This window comes from Asterias amurensis, chromosome 6 (assembly GCF_032118995.1).
Source record: "Asterias amurensis chromosome 6, ASM3211899v1".
NCBI lineage: Eukaryota > Metazoa > Echinodermata > Asteroidea > Forcipulatida > Asteriidae > Asterias > Asterias amurensis.
Window position 1 is genome coordinate 18,884,550 of NC_092653.1, and position 19,614 is coordinate 18,904,163.

A 19,614-nucleotide genomic window follows, 5' to 3' on the forward strand; every position below is an offset into this window, starting at 1 on the left:
TTAGGTATGGCGGACGTGATAGTAGTGCACTGCAGTGCACTGAACTGTTTGGTTTGGGTGTATACAGACAAATTTACCCAAACCTTAGTGTTCTATCATTGTGTCCGCCATACCTCAAAAGGGCACATTGGCTTTGGAATGTGGGCCTACAAAGCAACACAAATCAGCAAGATACTGTACATTTTGTTTGGTGAAAAAAATATAATTTATTAAATGTAAGTTCAATACACACAAGAAAGTTGACACTGAAAGAGTTAACTTACAGTAAGCAAAATGTGATGTCAAAATACAAACCACTATGGTGATACTGACAAATCAAAGCCATTGAACACTTTCGGTAAACAGTATGTTGTCCAAGCCCACACTTCGTGTATCACAACTTATATATAAAATAACAAACCTGTGAAAATTTAGGCTCAATTGGTCATCGAAGTCTGGAGAAAATAACCCACCCATGTTTCCGCACGTTTCGCCGTGTCATGACATGTGTTTAAAATAAATCCGTAATTCTCGATATCGAGAATTGATATTGTTATATGGTTTTCTCAAAAAGTAAAGCATTTCATGGAATAATACTTCAAGAGAAGTCTTTCACCATTACCTTCTGTAAACCCTGTAAGTTATTTGTAAATCTGTGAACTTTTAATTTTGTTGCTGTTTCGAAAGTGTCCAATGGCTTTAAGATAAAATATTAGTGCTTTATCAAAGCCAGCCCAGTATTATGTTGAAGGCTGAACAATGGGAACAGTATGGATTAAACCTTTAGAGATTGTTCGTTTCTGTATAACCAACATCCAGATATTGCTAATCGTGTTGATTTGCCCTCATTATTCATGTTATTTTCGGGGGGAAAATGAATCTGAAACAGAAACACATGGTTTTGATTTAGAACTGCAGAATCTACAACATGTGATGGGAAACATTGAAATGTCAATTTTAATGGTCCGATATCTTTTCTTTTGAGCAAAAGTAGATCAAATCTTGCGGCTGTTTGTGGCCGCTATGGGCATTTTGATACAGGCCGCTTGCAGCCACTATGGTCTCTAAAGAGTTGATGTAACAAACAAGAACTTTTAACACTTTGTTTAATATCTTGTGTAAAAGCCATATACAGTACCTCTTTTGGTACAAGAAAGTTTTACATGTACCTGTGAACTCTGAAGTAAAGATAACTAGTCAATACCATCAATCTAATAATATGCATACTAATAACAAAAGATTGCTGGAATATTTGAATCAACTGCATTGATGTCTCATTTTTTCTTGTTCACTGTTATTACAAATGACAGTTGTAGAGTGTCATGGCTGAGAAGTCTAGCAACCGGACTCAAATTATCGCATTGCCAGAGTGTGGACGTGATTCCTGGTAGAAGCTCTGGGCTGGATTTCACGAAGAGTTAAGACTATAGTCTTATCTTATGTTCACTCTTTTCTTAGAGTCAATGGCTTCACAACCAGAATAAATGAAATGAAAATGACATTTTGTTCAGCGATTGTAAGATCAAATCACTAGGCAACTTATCCCTGGAAAAATGTCCCCATTTTCTTTCTCCTGGTCAGCTGAAAGGGATGAAGTGCTTGAATGTTGTGCTGATAACTTCGCTCTGTTCCTCCAGCCGATCTAATGCCAGTTTGACAGCTTGAGCTGAAATATTCTGGAAAGGGTTTAAGTTGTGCAGTCGGTCCATCACGTGCAAATAATGGCAGCCTTTCTCATCTGGAAGATAAAGTGAAGAACTTTTGTCAGCATCTCAAAATAGATGACTTAAAGACACTGGACACTATTGGTAATTGCCAAAGACTAGTCTTCACAGTTGGTGTATCTCAACATATGCACAAAATTAGAAACCTGTGAAAATTTGAGCTCAATCGGTTGTCGAAGCTGCGAGATATTAATGAAAGAAAAAACACCCTTGGTCACACGAAGATGTGTGCTTTCAGATGCTTGATTTCAAGACCTCAAATTCTGAATCTGAGGTCTCAAAATCAAATTCGTGGAAAACTATTTCTTTCTCAAAAACTACGTCAGTTCAGAGGGAGCTGTTTCTCACAATGTTTTATATTATATAACTGACATACAGATCCTTGTCATTTGATTGGTGGAACTTACTTCACGTGACATTCACTATTACTACCATCTGCGCCGGCGATCAAAAAAACCTATTCGCCCATGGGGAATAGCATTTCCCATTCAACAGTTAGGATCATCCTCGTTCCCAATGTTTTTTAGCAGTACAGCGCCGCTGCGCCGCTGCTAAAACAAAGGAGAACCTGTGCACAAGGTTGTGATCCGATTTGTGCATTGTTGCCACGTGGCACTATATGATTTTTTGTTGTCATAATGTTATACTTTCAAAATACATCAAATGACAAGGATCTATATGTCAGTTATATAAAACAAATCTTGAGTGGCTTTCATTCGTGGAATGGAAGGAACATTATCGCTCGGTAAAATTTGGACTGTTCCATTTCACGAGGCGAACGGTCCAAATTTTACCTTGCGATAATGTTCCTCCCATTCCACTCTGAGCCACTCAATATTTGTATATTATAACACCCCTTGCAAGTATTCTGCCTGCTCATTGGTTTAGAGCGCGTCACATGACATGTCTTAGTTTTGCCAGACGACGGCCGTGTGATAGAGCGTCGGTTTGCCATGCGCTAGTCCGACAGACTAGCACATGGCGTGCAGTACCCAGACGTCCTGTGCGTGTACGAGGATTATAAATTAATAGTCTGTAACCACTTCGGATTGCACGACACTACATGCAACACAGTAAGTAAAAGTGTATGCAATCTGTATTCGCGTCGTCCGTGGATTGTAGCATTCAGGTCTGTAACTTAATAATAACAGTATTTAGAAGTGTTTGGGGTGTTATAAAACAAATATTGACTGCTTTTACTCGTGCAATGGTTAAAAACTATGACTCCCGAGGTGATCCCCGGAGCGTTCTATTTTCCCGAGGCGAACCTCGGCTTCGCCTCGGGAAAATAGAACGCTCCGGGGATCACCTCGGGAGTCATAGTTTTAACCATAGCACTCGAAGCAGTCAATATTTGTATACTATCAACCTCTCCCCATAATACTCATAATCAAGAAAGGTTTTATGCTAATAATTATTTTGAGTAATTACCAATAGTGTCCACTGCCTTTAATTTAGTCTAGGTCGGCATGCACTTTCCTAGAGGCTAAATGCCCCACCCCCTACAAAAAACTCTTTTGAGAACTATCCAGCAACAGAATGCAGCATTCTCCTGAAGATGATCAGAGAGCATATTGATTGATTGATTGATAAACTGAACGATTGATTGTCAAACCACGGGTTCTTCTAACAACCACCACTACTCAAAGGAATTTTTACACATATGTAGTGACATCCCAATCCCTACCTGATTTTTAGTTAATTATTTAATTTTTAGTTCAGCTTACATTTGGGAAGTTGACAATCAGCTCTCAGAATTTTAAGGATCGTCTTGTCTAGCCTTGAAGTCAAACTTTCCTGAGCTACCTGTAAAGGGGCAAGAAATCAAATGGAAATTTAGATTTTTTCTATAAAAATAAGCTTCATTGAAGCTGAACCAGTAATTCTAACAACTATGGGTGCGTTCGATTAGCTTCCCCGGGTCGACCATGATCTGCCCCCGGTATGTTCGAATAGCTTTGACATCATTCCAGGGGCTCAGCTGGGTCAGCCCCAAGTGCCCTGCTTGTTGAAAGGGTCACTTGGGGCTTGCCCGAGGTGCATGATGTCACTACGAGAAGGTGAGTGATCATTCGATTCGCTCTTTTTAGGGGCTCACCTGAATGAGAACCACAGGTCGACACAGGGAAACCAATTGAACGCACCCAATGTTATCTACAATAAACTTTTTACTCTCGATGACTGGTTCCCTTGGGTGTTGCCCCTGGTTACCACTGAGTTGTGCATTGATTGGTCAACTTTGTTGACCAATTTAAGCCCATGTTTTCACAGGTTTGTTATTTTATGGAAATGTTGGGATACACCGAATGAGGATACTTGTCTGTGACAACTAAAATTATCCCTTGCCTTTAAAAGCTGGGACATGCTTTATATTTTACATTCCCACGCTGTGAATTTGGACTCTTCTATAATAATGGACCCTTCCCATGAAATATGCTAATTACATTCACGCATGCGTACAGACCCTGTTGGTTGGCAAAGGCCATAGAGTTGTGCACTAAGCAGGCGCGCAATCGCGTCTGCGTCACACACCCATTAGCCGTGTACAAAACAGCGTGATGTTCCCTCATTATGCCAACCAAAACGTTAGTGCGCATGCGCTATGTGCAATTTACATATTTCATGGGAAGGGTCTATTACCTGGAACATCTCTTTCTCGTTTCCACTTCTGAAAACTATGCCCTCTCTGTCCAAGCGGTCTACTGATTGTTTGATGACGTTACGGATCTGTCTGATGGGTGCCTTTCCTCCTACACTATCCTGGGGGAATGAAGGGCCAAAAAAGTCAGTTCATTAGCAATGTTTCAGCAGGAATTATAGCACTTTTATGCATCATGCTTCGATACTTGCTTAAAGCCATTATACACTTTCGGTAAACAGTATTGTCCAAGTCCCACACTTCGTGTATCACAACTTATATATAAAACAACAAACCTGTGAAAATTTAGGCTCAATCGGTCATCGGAGTCGGGAGAAAATAACAGGAAAACCTGCTCTTGTTTCCGCGCGTTTCGCCGTGTCATGACATGTGTTTAAAATAAATCCGTAATTCTCGCTAATGAGAATTTATGTTGTTTTACCGTTTTCTCAAAAAGTAAAGCATTTCATGGATTAATATTTCAAGCGAAGTCTTTCACCATTACCTTCTGTAAACCCTGTAAATTTTTTGTAAATCTGTGAACTGTTTTTTTTTTCTGTACCGAAAGGGTCCAATGGCTTTAACCATTTCAAGCTGTTATACATGGTTAAATGTATTGTGTGTTTTTTTGTATTTTTCTTTTGGTACACATTGTATTTCACGTTTTTATAGCAATTTTGTTTCCACACAAAGCAAAAAAAATGTTAGTTTAGGATTTGGGATGGTTCAATTTTCAACCCAAAACTATTTAAAGTTTACCAAGTCAGTTACGGTAGTCTTGTGATTTGTAACTTGATACAACTTTGGGTAAATCAATCTTTATTGAGCAAATCAATAATATACAATACATCAATAGGCAGAGGATAAAGAAAGTACACTTAAGCACAGGTCATTTATTATGACCAACAAAGTTGGCCATGGTATAGTGCAGGGCAGACAAAACAAAAATAAACGCAAGACATAACACAGAGTGAAAAGCAAATTAATGAGCAACGCATATAAGGTAACTTCAAAGAACAAAAACTACAGTTGCAGGTGAGGTTGGTCAGTAGACCCCCAAGATGGTTCGTTGCGAGCATTCCATATTGTGTACGTAGCTACAGAGGATGGCAATTCTACTAAGTTCCTTTTGGAGAGACTTTTGAGCTTTGGTTTTTAGTGAATGAGCAAATGTCTGAAATCCTAGAAGCCGTTTCAGGAGTGACCAGACCACGTGACCCAATTTCAATGCAGGTGAGGTTGCAATTGTACCCACACTTATAACTATCTGTTTATTATGTGGTGGTTGAACTTTCGGTGCTCTTAACCGCTAGGCCATGACACACCAAACACTTACTTGTTTGTACTCCAGACATGGACACGATGCTATTTCCATAACTGCTTCAATTGTCTCCAATTCTCTCAGGAAGAAGTTTTGGAATCCGTTAGAAGGGTCTCCTAGTTGACTGCGCAGATGAATGCATAACCGATCCACCAAGTGAGCCTTTCAGATAGAGAAATATTAATAAATTATATATTAATAATAATAATGATAATAATAATAATAACAACCTGTTTTTATATAGCGCTTTTCACACCCGGAAGCGTCTCAAAGCGCTTCACATTATTATCCCTGGTCACTCGGCCTTAATTCATTTCTTAAACCATCTCGGCTCCCTGGAGGGGAATATAAAGCCTTGTGCAACATTAATACTTGGCTAAATCAATCACAACAACCATCCCTGACCTCACAGGCACCCATTTACCCCTTGGTGGAGAGAAGCAATAATAGTTAAAGTGTCTTGCTCAGGGACACAAGTGTCACGGCTGGGGATTCGAACCCACACTCTGCTGAACAGAAGCACCAGAGCTTGAGTTCGGTGCTCTTAACCGCTCGGCCATGACACCGCACAGGGTAGAAGCTAGACCAGTATTATTGGTGAGCTATAAATCCCTCTTTTTTTTTTTATCTCCAAAGGGCGAGCGAGCAAAATATTATTCATCATTTCTGAAGTGCAAGCTTCAGGAAGGCATGATACAAGGTTTCCAAACTATTCATAATACGGGGCAATGCAATAAGTTGAGTGGTCTTTTGTCTGTGTTCTTTCTCTTTGACATTTGATACTCCTAATCATTTAGCTGTGTCTCAGATCTGTGCTGGGCAGCACAGTGTATTGCGCTCAGAGTGCACTGCTGGGCAAAAATTGTGAGTTCTGGTGGGCAGGCCCGTCCAGCATCGCCCACTGTGGCTACAACACTGATCAGATAAATGTACCTGTACATGGTCAGCACACATCAATACCTTGAATTCCATTATTGAAAGGGCACAGCAATTTTACTCTGGTATTAGGGCACTTATATGAGGAAAATGTCAAATTGAATTGGAACTTTGACGAGGGCACCACAGCAAAAGCACAGGGCTGTGGGTTTTTGACACATCCTACCATGAATCCCTAACAAAACTGGACTGGAATCTCTTCACGAAAGGGGATACCAAATTTGCAGAGATTTTTGTCCATATAAAAGCTTGCTCCTCTCAGCAGTTCTCTGAATGGTTCCACTCTCTGAGTACAGATCAATGTCGCTCAGAAATCAGCCTAAAATCAAACCGCCCTGCATAAAAGGTGTATCACTACCAGATTCAGGACAAGCCCTCTACCTTACTACCTTACCCGACTGGGTTGCTGAATGGAAAACAGTACAATACTCTCCTCTCAGTCCACCATGTGTCTTTTATTTTATCAATATTTTGGAGGTGTATGATTGATCAGAGTCTGTTTAAAGTTTTTCTCCAAAACAACTGACTCCGCTCTCCGATTCCTCAGACTCAAGTCGCAACTGACTTGCGACAATGCTTGGAAGAACAAAGGGCCGATCATACACATTCTGGTACATGTTAGGTAGTTCTTCCATGCGGTATATCTCAGCTTTACACGACTGATCTTCAACTTTTCCTGCAAAAACAAAGAACCCCCGAAACATGCATAATGTATTCAGTTGAGTTTATACTTCATAGCATACTCTTTTAGAACGCTTGAATAGTTTCATGAGACTTGAGTACTTTCATATTTCATGACTACTTGGCTACTCTCATACTTAAAGTACTTTCTTGAGTACATGTACCTTCATGAACTATTAGCCAGTGGTCTGGATGCTATATCAAGGCAGATGTGAAAGAGGAAGCAGGCAGGGGTGAGAAACTGGTTTATTTTTATGTGTGGTCTAACAGTTATAACTGAGATGAGGTTTTTTTATACATTGTGGTTGAGACAGAATTACTGACCAGGTTTGTTGACTCGAGTTGGCGAGAGTCGCTTGTTTTTTTTTTAGCAGTGACTTAACTTGGACTTGCACAAAAATTACTTGTGCCTCGACTTTGAGTTGCAAATAATGACTTGACTTGTTACCAACGTAAGTCATATGCTACTTGAGTGACTCAATAAACATTTTTTTTTAAATTACACATTGCATCATCAGACTTTGTTCGGCTAGCTGCTTCAACTTCCAACTTTAAATCTGGTCTTCTTTTTTGCTCAAGCCCCAGTGCCTTGATACTTGTAATTTGAAGTTGATGCCCAGGCCTGACTGCCTAATACAGCTGTATTCAAAGTATGTGACTTGCCTTGTGTTTGGACCAATAATATTGTGACTTAACTTGACACCACATGACGTCTGACTGCACCATGACCTGTGACTTAAAGATCCTGGACACTATTGGTAATTGTCAAAGACCAGTCTTCTCACTTACTGTATCTCAACATATGCATAAAATAACAAACCTTTGAAAATTTGAGCTTAATTGGTCGTCAAAGTTGCGAGATAACAATGAAAGAAAAAACACCCTTGTCACACACAGTTGTGTGCGTTTAGATGGTTGATTTCGAGACCTCAAGTTTTTAACCTGCAAGGTCTCGAAATCAAATTAGTGGAAAATTACTTCGTTCTCGAAAACTATGTCACTTCAGAGGGAGCCGTTTCTCACAATGTTTTATACCATTAACATCTCCCCATTACTCGTCACCAAGCCCAAGTAAGGTTTTATGGAAATAATTATTTCAAGAATTAAAAAATAATGACTGGTGACTTGACTCAGAATTTGCAAAATGTTAAACTGCCAACTATTACACTTACTGAAGTAGGATGCAGATACCTCCACTCTGTTTCGATAACGATTGAGACGACCTCTGACATGGATGATGTCACCGAGCTCCATGCACGTTAACTGCTGCATCTGGTGGGTCTGTACTTTGTCTGTGACAAATTCTCGGAATGAGGAATCTGGGTTGACAGCTGTATTTTTCAGAGAATTAGTATTTTGAGGAAAAATTAGCAAACTGTAAGGAATGGATTTCATCTTTGAGAGGAAAAGTCTATTTTCATACTGTACAGAGCACCTCCATTGAACATTTATGAAGGGGTATCAAGGCCAGACCTGAGGCAACAGATCGTCCATGGCCCCCATGTAATTCATGTATCTTGGCCTGAGTTATTGGATTAGACCTGGGGCAACAGATCGTCCATGGCCCCCATGTAACTAATGTATCTTGGCCTGAGTTATTGGATTAGACCTGGGGCAACAGATCGTCCATGGCCCCCATGTAATTCATGTATCTTGGCCTGAGTTATTGGATTAGACCTGGGGCAACAGATCGTCCATGGCCCCCATGTAATTCATGTATCTTGGCCTGAGTTATTGGATTAGACCTGGGGCAACAGATCGTCCATGGCCCCCATGTAATTCATGTATCTTGGCCTGAGTTATTGGATTAGACCTGGGGCAACAGATCGTCCATGGCCCCCATGTAATTCATGTATCTTGGCCTGAGTTATTGGATTAGGCCTTGGGGCAACAGATTGGCCATGGCCCTCATGTAATTCATGTATCTTGGCCTGAGTTATTGGATTAGACCTGGGGCAACAGATCGTCCATGGCCCCCATGTAATTCGTGTATCTCGACCTGAGTTATTGGATTTGTTGGAAGCTAGTATCCGTTTTTCAACATCCAACTTTTTGGGGGGAAAAATATATATTAAAGCTTTCAATTGTTGTTAAATGACAAAAAGCCTGATGCAATTAATAACATCTATAAAATAATTTATGTAAATTGTATTCTACCTGCTGGTTCATCTCTCCCCTTTGGTTTCCAGCAACAGCAATTAACAACTCCTGTTCCGTCGTCGACTGAAGGTGGATATAAAGACAATTGCCAATAGGGGTATTATTCCTTTCAAACAAATCCATTGATAAAACAGTGATTAAGGCTTACTTTAGACATAGGAAAATTACATTAGTTCATGGTTTTTTGACAAGAATGCCCCACAGAACTGGTCAATTTGAATTGTTGATAAATGTGCAAACTTTAATGTTAGCCCTACAATCTACATCTTTATCTACATCAAGTGAACAGTGGCCTATGCGTACACATACCAGCCAAAATAATACTTGTACTATCTGTAAAGGCTTTAGCCATTTAAGGCTTAAAGCCATTGGACCCTTTCGGTACAGACAAAAAAATAAAAGTTCACAAATTTACAAATAACTTGCAGGGTTTACAGAAGTTAGTGGTGAAAGACTTCTCTTGAAACATTATTCCATGAAATGCTTTACTTTTTGAGAAAACAGTAAAACAATATCAATTCTCGATAGCGAGAATTACGGATTTATTTTAAACACATGTCATGACACGGCGAAACGCGCGGATACAAGGGTGGGTTTTCCCGTTATTTTCTCATGACTCCGATGACCGATTGAGCCGAAATTTTCACAGGTTTGTTATTTGATATAGAAATTGTGATACACAAAGTGTGGGACTTGGACAATACTGTTTACCGAAAGGGTCCAATGGCTTTAAAGGCACTGGACACTTGGTAATTTTCAAAATAATTGTTCGCATAAAAACTTACTTGGTAACAAGCAATGGAGTGCTGTTGTTAGTATTTAAAACATTGTGAGGAACGGCTCCCCCTGAAGTAATGTTAAAATATTATAATTTGATTTTGAGACTTCATAATTAGATTTTGAGGTCCCGAAATCAAGCATCTTAAAGCAAACAACTTTGTGTGACCAGGGGTGTTTTTTCTTCCATTATTATCTCGCAACTGTGATGACCTATTGAGTTCAAATGTTTACAGGTTTGTTGTTTTGGATATGTTGTGATACACCAAGTGAGAAGACTGGTCTTTGACAATTACCAATAGTATCCAGGGTCTTTATACTAAAGAACCATTTTGATTGTTTGATACTGAAGGAAGATGTCCAATAAAACCTGTGAAAATTTAATTTCAAAAGGTGGTAGCATTTCTTGAGATATTGCTGAATATCTATGTGAGGTTAGGCACAAGCATTTTGGCTAGGATTGTGCGTCTTACAGTTACGTCCATGAATATTGAGACAATGGTGAAAAAAAATTCTTTCTAATGACTGACCTCCATAGTTGAACATCTTTGCTCTTTCCTCCACTCTCACAATCCATCCCAAGATGTCAACTCTGTACACAGGATGGTTCTTATAGGCAAAGGCTCCTAAAAAAAGAAAATAGATTGGAAAAACAGTAGGCCTTAACAGTGGCAATTTTGATTTTAAAAAGGAGGCCCTATTTGGGTCTACTTGTTGTTTAGCCAAGTTGAAAAAGACTCTTCTACAATAATAAAATTATCTGACCAGTAATTTTAATTGATGGGCAAATCCCCAAAAGACTAAGACTAGGCTATGAGCTAACTTGTTTCTCTTTTAATAGTCTTCAACAAGTCAGTTGCTTTAAGTTGCCACCAGGGTCTAGTGGTTTACACACATGTACTGTATGACCGCAGAACTTGCAATCAAACGATTGGAATGTATAATATTAGTTTTGGTTTTTACCCATACACACCGATGTAAGTTAGCACTATACATGTATACTCAGTACTTCCCCGAGTCCTGTGAAAAAAACCATGCATATAACTCGGGTGGGATTCGAACCCAAAACCCTTGCCATTCAAGAGTATGTCTTACCAACTACCGAGATTGCCCGGTACTCGATAGCAAGAGGCAGGAATGTAGGTTTGAATCCTACCAAACCTAGTTGCAATAATGTGACCCTCCTCCTTAGACAAAAAAATAGGGAGGATGGTTACTACGAAGAGTGGTTACCAGACGCTTGTCGATATGTTTTGTACACAAAGTGCGGATTGGGTATTTTTTTCTTCTTTCCAGGACGAACGTGTGCAGACAATTCTCCACGTTTGTCCGGGGAAAAAAATATGCGCACGGTCGGGGACAACCATAACAATCGGCTTTCGTGTGTAATGGTAAAACGGAGTAGTTGAGGACTGAATTACGGTAAGAATTTATCATTTTTTTCAATTTTTGAGATGGCAGAAAGGATTTCTGTGGTCCCCTCGGGCAATGAGATATCAAAGGACACATACATTGTGGAGGCTTATTTTGGCAAAAAAAGAGAAAAAAAGTGATTTGCGATTACAAAATTCATTGATCCACGATTGAACCATCATCGTTTATGTGTCGTGAGAGATGTAACCCTATGAGATTACGGGAGACGATAGCGGACAAAACCTAAATAGTTCTAATATGGCTGATAGGTAGGAGTCACCTAGACCTACCCGTAACCTAGTGACTAGTCGGACTTTGCCGAGTTTCCTTGACCTGTGTTGATGGGAAGATCATCTAAACAAACAAACAAACCAACAAACACCCTGACAAACAAACAAAAGAACACACTATGAATATTCAAAGTGAACATTACCTTTCCCCATCGGGTAGTCCAATAAAGATACAATATCAACGATGTAAAGTTTGACATATGATTTGTACACGGAATCTGTATGCCAAAACCGATGCGGTACAAAGTCTAAATTCTCACCAGCTGCCATGCCTACTTTGGGGAAAAAAAGCTTCATTTTGTACTCGTTAATAAAACTAAGAGAACTTTATACCAAAGATATTTATTATGAGGCCCGACGAGATGAAAGCAATCACACGGCTGGCATCAAAACGATAGTTCTGTCCTTCTTCTTCCAGGTTGTTTTGATTTTCCCGCATCGGGGTCAAAAGTCATTTGGCAGTAAGAAACAAACTACCAGTTGAGGGCGCCAAACTGGCGTTGTCCTTTTTTTGCTCTTTTCAAAAGCGGCATGCGGCCGGCGGGCTCGCTATGACGTTGTCTGGTCCAAACAGCCGTCGATTCACAAACTCTTCTCTAAAACTTAGGATTAATCTTGTTCCGTGTCACAAGACGTTCGGACGCATTGAACCCATCCTTAGTTACTCGTCCTAACTCGATATAGCGTTTCGTGAAATGGGTTTAATGACCAATTAATTATTAGTTAGCACGTTTGCAACAAAGGTGATGATGTTTTCAAAAAATCACACTTTCGTGTAAAATGCACACAACATACCTCCATAATGTCTTTTACAACAATTACTAAAATCGTTTTTTTTTTTCGCATTCAGTTTGGCAATAACCCCAAGTTGCCCGTAAAATATAATATAAACACAAAAATGGCTTGGCCTATTTATCGATAAATAATACAGTTATTAGTATGATCGACGATCAATTGAGTTGCAAATACACTATTAAATCAGATACAAGAAAGTCAAGTTGATTGCTTGATAACAGTTGATATTGTACTTTGGTACGATTAATAACTTTGGAAGTTTTGTCAATAAACGACATCAAAACCTGACCTGACAATCCCTTTAGTGCGTTGGCCCACGATTCTATAGGCCTTTATTCATAGCTATAACAGACACGATCTTCTATAAAATAAAAACGTAGATCACGCTGCTGCAGGTTTGTTATTTTATGCATATGTTGAGATACGGCAAGTGAGAAGACTGGTCTTTGACATTTACCAAATTGTGTCCACTGGCTTTAACTGTGGGGTACAATACGGTGTCATGCTTGTGGATCTCGATGGCCTCTCTGGTGCGTCGAGGGTGCCACGCCTGGATTGGAGCGATGATTTCTGCTGCTTCCCAGTTCACTCGGTGGTCAGTGATGTGGGAATGCGTGACGATAGCGGATTTATCGAAGTCTCCCCTCCTTCCGTGTGCTCGGTTTTCCTTAAGTCTATGTGGGAAGGTTACGCCCGGTTTCCCCGACATAAACCTTATCACATTCGCATGGAATGCGATAGACTCCGGCATGGGTGGAGGGGTCTTTCTTAGCTTTGAGCGATTTGAGGGAGCCATGGAGTTTCTTCGGAGCGGAGTGATACACCGGTCCTTGATCATCACGCATCATCGAGTTCAACTTCTCAACTTCCCGCCTGTACTTCCCTCCTTCGTCCACCACCAAACTAATCCGCCGCCCAGCTAGTACTTAAGCAGGAATACCGGACACTTCAGCACCTCGCAAATTCGGCACCTGCAAACTCGATACCTTGCAAACTCGGCACCGAGCAATATTACCTCGAAGAGTGAAGTGTTTAAAACATAAAGTATAACGTACATGTACTTTACACAATACAAAATGGTTTGATAGTTATTAGTAGCTTTGTAAACGCTGTTAATGGCAAAATCACTAGTTATATATATGGCCGGGGGGTTGATAAGAATTCCCCCGACTCTCGAGAAAATTTGGGCCCCAATCAGGAAATTGACCGTGGCGCCCGCACCGTTTTTCAGTCAACAAGTTTTACAAATGTTGTTTTTAGGCTGAAATTGCGTCCATATCGGTCAAATTGCGGCACAATTTTTTATGTTTTGGGGTTTGAATGTGGTGAATAAGCGTTTGTTTAGTTTGCTTATAGTTTTCGATGTTTCTTTTGCATGATTTGCCGAAGGCGCCGGTCGGCCGTGAGCGGGGGACTTACTTCCCGGAGACCAGACAACTCGTCCGTCGGACAACTCGTCCGTTCGGACAACTCGACGGTTCAGACAAGTCGACAAGTATAGCCCACCCTTCGTGTGTTTTTACCAAATATTGTGAATTGTCTAGCTCCTGCTCGTGTATTCGAATGGCCCAGGGTATACAGCAAATGTTTTTAAACAAACCTGCGGAGACCATAGAGCTATAAATGGCTGAGACTCGGAAGTGTTTTGTGGTTATAACAATCCATCAACAGAGGGCGCTATTTACAAATAACAGTCTCCAAATTTTTGGCAACTCTTACGATGCCATGGGTAGGCTACTGCTTGAGTGTCATCACCCGCAGCATGTGCAGGCGACACCTACTATCTATACTATTAAAAGCGTAACCCGCGGCATCTTGGATTGAAAATTAGAAGGTCCAGTGGCATGGCATCCTTGTGGAATCCAACACAGTTGTGTCGTTACAGACGTCGGGTTGCAAGTCTACAAAACCCTGAACCGAACTCCCTCCTACGAGTTGTCTGATTGGCTGGAGTCACGAGCGATATCTCCTTACATGTGTGGTTGTCTGGTTTTGAAATGGGCCACCTGTTGGTCGAAGGGGGAAGCCGTAGGCTGCACACAGAGTCACCTCTGTGGTTGTTTTGTCTGGTTTTGATATGGGCCACCTGTTGGTCTAAGGGGGGGGGGGGGTGGGGGCTGGGTTTTGATATGGGCCAGCTGTTGGTCTAGGGGGGTGCTGTAGGCTGCACACAGAGCCACCTCTTTAGGTTTGACGTGGGTGGCAACCTTGGACTCCCATTAACATTCCAGAGTGACTCATTGATGTTTCGCAGAGGGGTAAATGGCATGGTGTATGTACCATTTTGTACAGGGGGGTTAATTTCGCGTGTTAAATAAAAAACATTAGGCTTAAATACATGCATCTGTTACATATGTGTTTATTACCATTAAGTCACTCATGTAGGCCTACCCAACTTTCCAGCATTTTTTAAACGCATCAAACAGCAACCCATTGTTGTAAAACTTTATTTGTTCCATTTAACTCGCACCATTAGTCGTACAGTCAATATGTCATCTTCCCCCACACACAGAACGTACACACGCAAAAGTTGAAACATTTCCAAAAAGAAATTAAACACATTACTGATTCTTTTCATATACATTGTATGGGCTTTGCCAGTTAAACCTACAAAAGAGTACATTAAATCACCGTTTAAGAATAGTATGCTTTCATAGTGACGAACTTTGTGAAACATCAACGGCTGTTTTGAAGCTGTTAACGAACATTCCATTCAAAGTTTTGAAGCAACAAAATTGTTAGAACGCAGTTTGGTCAGGACTCAGGATGTAGATTTTGCCAAATCCGTTTTGTATTAAGCAATCGGCCGTCGGGTTTCGTTGTCGAAAGAGCCTTCATGTGTAGCTGAATCGGGTACTTTTTACGAATTTCTCCTTACAAAATGAACCAAACTGACCTATAATGTACAAACCCTTAAAACAACAATGCAAATGTTTTCTGAAAGTGAATTAAGTGAGAGGATGTAGGGCTAGCTGGCATACAAACCCTCAAAATAACTAAGCGAATGTTTTCTGACAGTGAATTAAGTGAGAGAATGTAGGAGTAGTTATTAAAGATCAATAAAATTACCGTTTCTGTTATTTTAGTTCGTATAGGGTTCCACAGATAATTATGATAACATATAATTGGATGTTTTATCAGGGGACTTCGTCACGCGGGGCGCGCGCCCCGGCAGATGTTCACCAGAAAGTTTACATGAGAATTAATTGATATGAGAATAAACTAAAAATTATTTAGGCCGACGCTCCGTTACTCCCAAAAGTGGTGGTAAAAACAGTAGATTAGATGTTGCACAGCATATTCCAAAAACTCGCTTTATTTGGTGCTCAGACAACTTTGTTTGCGTCGTTGGACGTACGCTCAATAAATCACGATGAATGGGGCCTTAGATTCTAAAATCGTGTACACCTCATTGGAAAGAAAGCAAAAATCATTCAACAGTTTTGGCAACCAATCATTAAATAATTTTATTTTCAATACAATTTTGCAGAAATTAACTTTGTCGTTAAAGTCCATACCAACTGATGCGGTTTTGTTTAATCTGCTGTATACCATAACCTCTTCGAAGCTTCCTTTTCAGTCTGATAAACTCCGCGGCTATGAGTGGCTGTGATTATGAGTTTGTTTTAAAAGAGGGTACCACTTTCATACAAGCCTTTTAAATCGCATTTCTCCTCTGCTATTACTATTAACAGCGGTGATAATTGTTGAGGGGGAGACCATGCCAGACTTACACTACTAAAATCCGTGGCTATCGGTGATGACTATGAATTTGTTGCTAAGGGAACCAAATACCACTGCTGATTCCCCATCAGATTGTTATACATCGGCTGATTGGCCCATCTCAAATATAAATTAACCAAAACTGGACGTACAGACCCTCAAAATAACAAGGCAAATGTTTCACAAAGTTCGTAACAATAATGAAAGCAGTTTGGGCGGGACTCAGGATGTACATTTTGCCAAGTGTAACTCAATTATACCAAATGTGCTCAACACAATAAAATAATTGTGTGTCATTGGAGCAGTGTACGTGCTATATTTTTAGTCGTCTAAGCATTATTACCCTTACAGTCATCTTTGCTGGGAAATACTCAGTGCAGTGGATAAAATTGACACAATGACAAAAGCCGATTGAATTAAAACTATGCGTAAAAGAGGCGAAACATAATCCACATTACGGATAATGCGTTGGCCCGCTCGATCAACACTAAAATATTACGAAACACCCTAAATATCATGCCAAGTACCATCATTGCCAAGTATACCCGTCCCCAATATTAAAGCTCAATTCCAGATACAAAGACCAATTCCTTTAGTTGGAGAACGCAAGAAAGAAGGTGAGGAGAGGAAGCGACGTGTCGCGACGTTTCACAACTAAGTTGTGCACGCTCAACAATTAATTGTTATCAAAATACAATATTAATGACAAATTTCCATACCGATCATAAACACAATTTTTTATCCAATCCTACGAAATGATTATCACCTGTAAGAATACCTCCCTTGCCCCCACATTACCTTTTACAACATTTGTATACTAGAATCCTCCTGATATAGCGGGGTGCCGCGCGAAGCGCGGCATCCCGCTAGTTCCATTTTAAAAGAAATCCAGCCTTCTTTTTATTTGGTCGTTAATATTATACACAATTTTTTCATATGAGCAGTGAAGTGTATTGCCTACTGCTAGATGTATAGGGCCTAACTTCATTATGACTGTATAAGCACAGAAAAACTTGCTTAGCACTGAATAGCTTTAACAGAAAATTGGTTACCAGCAACAACTACATTTTAAGTTTACATCGTTGTGATCGGTGGCCCGGGGCTAACTTTTTTTCCCCAAAACGACACTGCAATGATTTGATAAAAGAGCAGGCCAATTTCATTATGACGTAATCTGACGGAAAGAGCAAACACAGCGGCAGGGGAAAACATTTATTGCAATGCAGTTTGGAAAAAAAAATCGCGGCCCGGGGTTGGGGGTTGGGGTTGGGGTTGGGACGGTTGGGACGGGGATGGGTTGGGGGTTGGGGTTGGGGTTGGGACGGGGATGGGGCTGGCAATGGGGGGGGGGGGGGGTAATGCTTCTCATACTGTGTTCTTCTAGGGAATATTTCTCCTATTTGGAACATGTTATTTAACTCTTAAATTTAATGACAATAAATTTAGTATACAGAGCTTTGATTAGTACATTTGCATCGTTAATTTGAGAAACATTTCACTCATAATTGGAAAACGGGTATCATTTTTTATTTCTAAAAATATTGTATATAGGATGGGGTAAATGGAACCTTTTCAGGAAACATGCTAATTACAGTAATTCTCGCATGCGCACGGCCCATAATGGTTGGCAAACGCCATAGAGTTGTGCACTAAGCAGACGCACAATCACGTCTGCGTCACCATTACCCGTGTATAAAACAGCCCAATCGATGTTCCCTAATGTTTTGCCAACCAAGTTAGTGCGCACGTGCAGTCATATTCCATGAAAAGGGTACATTAGTTTGATGCATAGAGCTATAAACATGTATATAGCTCTATTGTTTGATGGCAATTACTAGTTAACAACAGGGTAGACCACGTGAAGCTTTTCATCTCCCACCCAAAAATAGCAGTTAAAAGTGTCCTTAATACATCGTTCAAGGCAGTGGACACTCCTGGTAATTACTCAAAATAATTATAAACATAAAACCTTACTTGGTACTGAGTAATGGGGAGAGGTTGATGGTATAAAACATTGTGAAAAACGGCTCCCTCTGAAATAATTTTCAAAAAATTTGATTTCGAGACCTCAACTTAAGAATTTGAGGTCGTGTGACCATGGTGCGACAAGGGTGTTTATTCTTTCGTTAATATCTCGCAACTTCGATGACCGATTGAGCTCAAATTTTATGCATATGATGAGATACACCAACTGTGAAGACTAGTTTTTGACAATTACCAATAGTGTCCACTGTCATTAACACGCTATAAATAAACACTTAAGACATTGTCATGACCTTGTAATTAAATAATACGTAAAAATATGTTTGGTGAATAGATCTATACAAACCAGTATTATATAGCTCTATTGTTTTATGAAAATAACAAGGTAGACCACGTGAAGGTTGTCATCTCCCACCCCACAAATAACAGTTAAAGGGAATCATAATACATCCTTAATGGGTACTCAATAAATAACACTAAAGACAATGTCATGACCTTGTAGTTAAAAAAATTGTTTGGTGCATAGAGCTATACAAACAAGTATTTACATAGCTCTATTGTTGGATGACAAACAGTTAACCACAGGGTGGACCACGTGAAGGTTGTCATCTCCCACCCCGCAAATAACAGTTAAAGGAATCTTATTAGATCCTTAATGGTACTAAACACCATATAAATAAACACTAAAGACAATGCCATGACCTATAGAGCTATACATGCAGGTATTTATATAGCTCTATTGTTTGATGACAATTAGTTAAGAACCGGGTGGACCAAGTGAAGGTTGTCATCTCCCACCCCACAAATAACAGTTAAAGGAGTCTTAATACATCATTAATGGGTACTCAACACCCTATAAATAACACTATAATAAAGACAATGTCATGACCTGGTAATTAAAACATTGGTTTGATGCAAAGAGCTATACAAACAAGTGTTATATAGCTCTATTGTTGGATGACAAATAGTTAACAACAGGGTGGACCACGTGAAGGTTGTCATCTCCCACCCCACAAATAACAGTTAAAGGAATCTTAATACATCCTTAATGGTACTAAACACCATATAAATAACACTAAAAACAATGTCATGACCTTGTAATTAAAACTGTGGTTTGGTGCATAGAGCTATACAAACAAGTATTATATAGCTATATTGTTCGATGACAATTAGTTAAAAACAGGGTGGACCACG

General features: G+C 39.9%; 1 protein-coding gene across 1 annotated transcript; it reads right to left on the reverse strand.

Annotated features, from left to right (window-relative positions):
• Window positions 1-16: 16 nt before the first annotated feature.
• Window positions 17-12,338, reverse strand: LOC139938702 (CST complex subunit STN1-like). Its single transcript, XM_071934319.1, has 10 exons — window positions 12,063-12,338; window positions 10,747-10,842; window positions 9,437-9,502; window positions 8,452-8,610; window positions 7,126-7,274; window positions 6,993-7,031; window positions 5,678-5,824; window positions 4,344-4,463; window positions 3,431-3,509; window positions 17-1,717 (listed from the first exon to the last, which is right to left on the reverse strand). Exons 1-10 carry the CDS (start codon window positions 12,214-12,216, stop codon window positions 1,557-1,559), a joined length of 1,170 nt encoding a protein of 389 aa, XP_071790420.1. The 5' UTR covers window positions 12,217-12,338; the 3' UTR covers window positions 17-1,556.
• Between the last annotated feature and the right edge of the window lie 7,276 nt (window positions 12,339-19,614).

Coding starts and splice junctions, on each gene's coding strand:
- LOC139938702 (XM_071934319.1), bottom strand. CDS start 12,216: ATGAAGCTTTTTTTCCCCAAAGTAGGCATGGCAGCTGGTGAGAATTTA. Junction 7,275..8,451: donor GGTATCTGCATCCTACTTCA/GTAAGTGTAATA, acceptor TTGTTTTTGCAG/GAAAAGTTGAAGATCAGTCG. Junction 4,464..5,677: donor CATGTCTGGAGTACAAACAA/GTAAGTGTTTGG, acceptor TCATTCCCCCAG/GATAGTGTAGGAGGAAAGGC.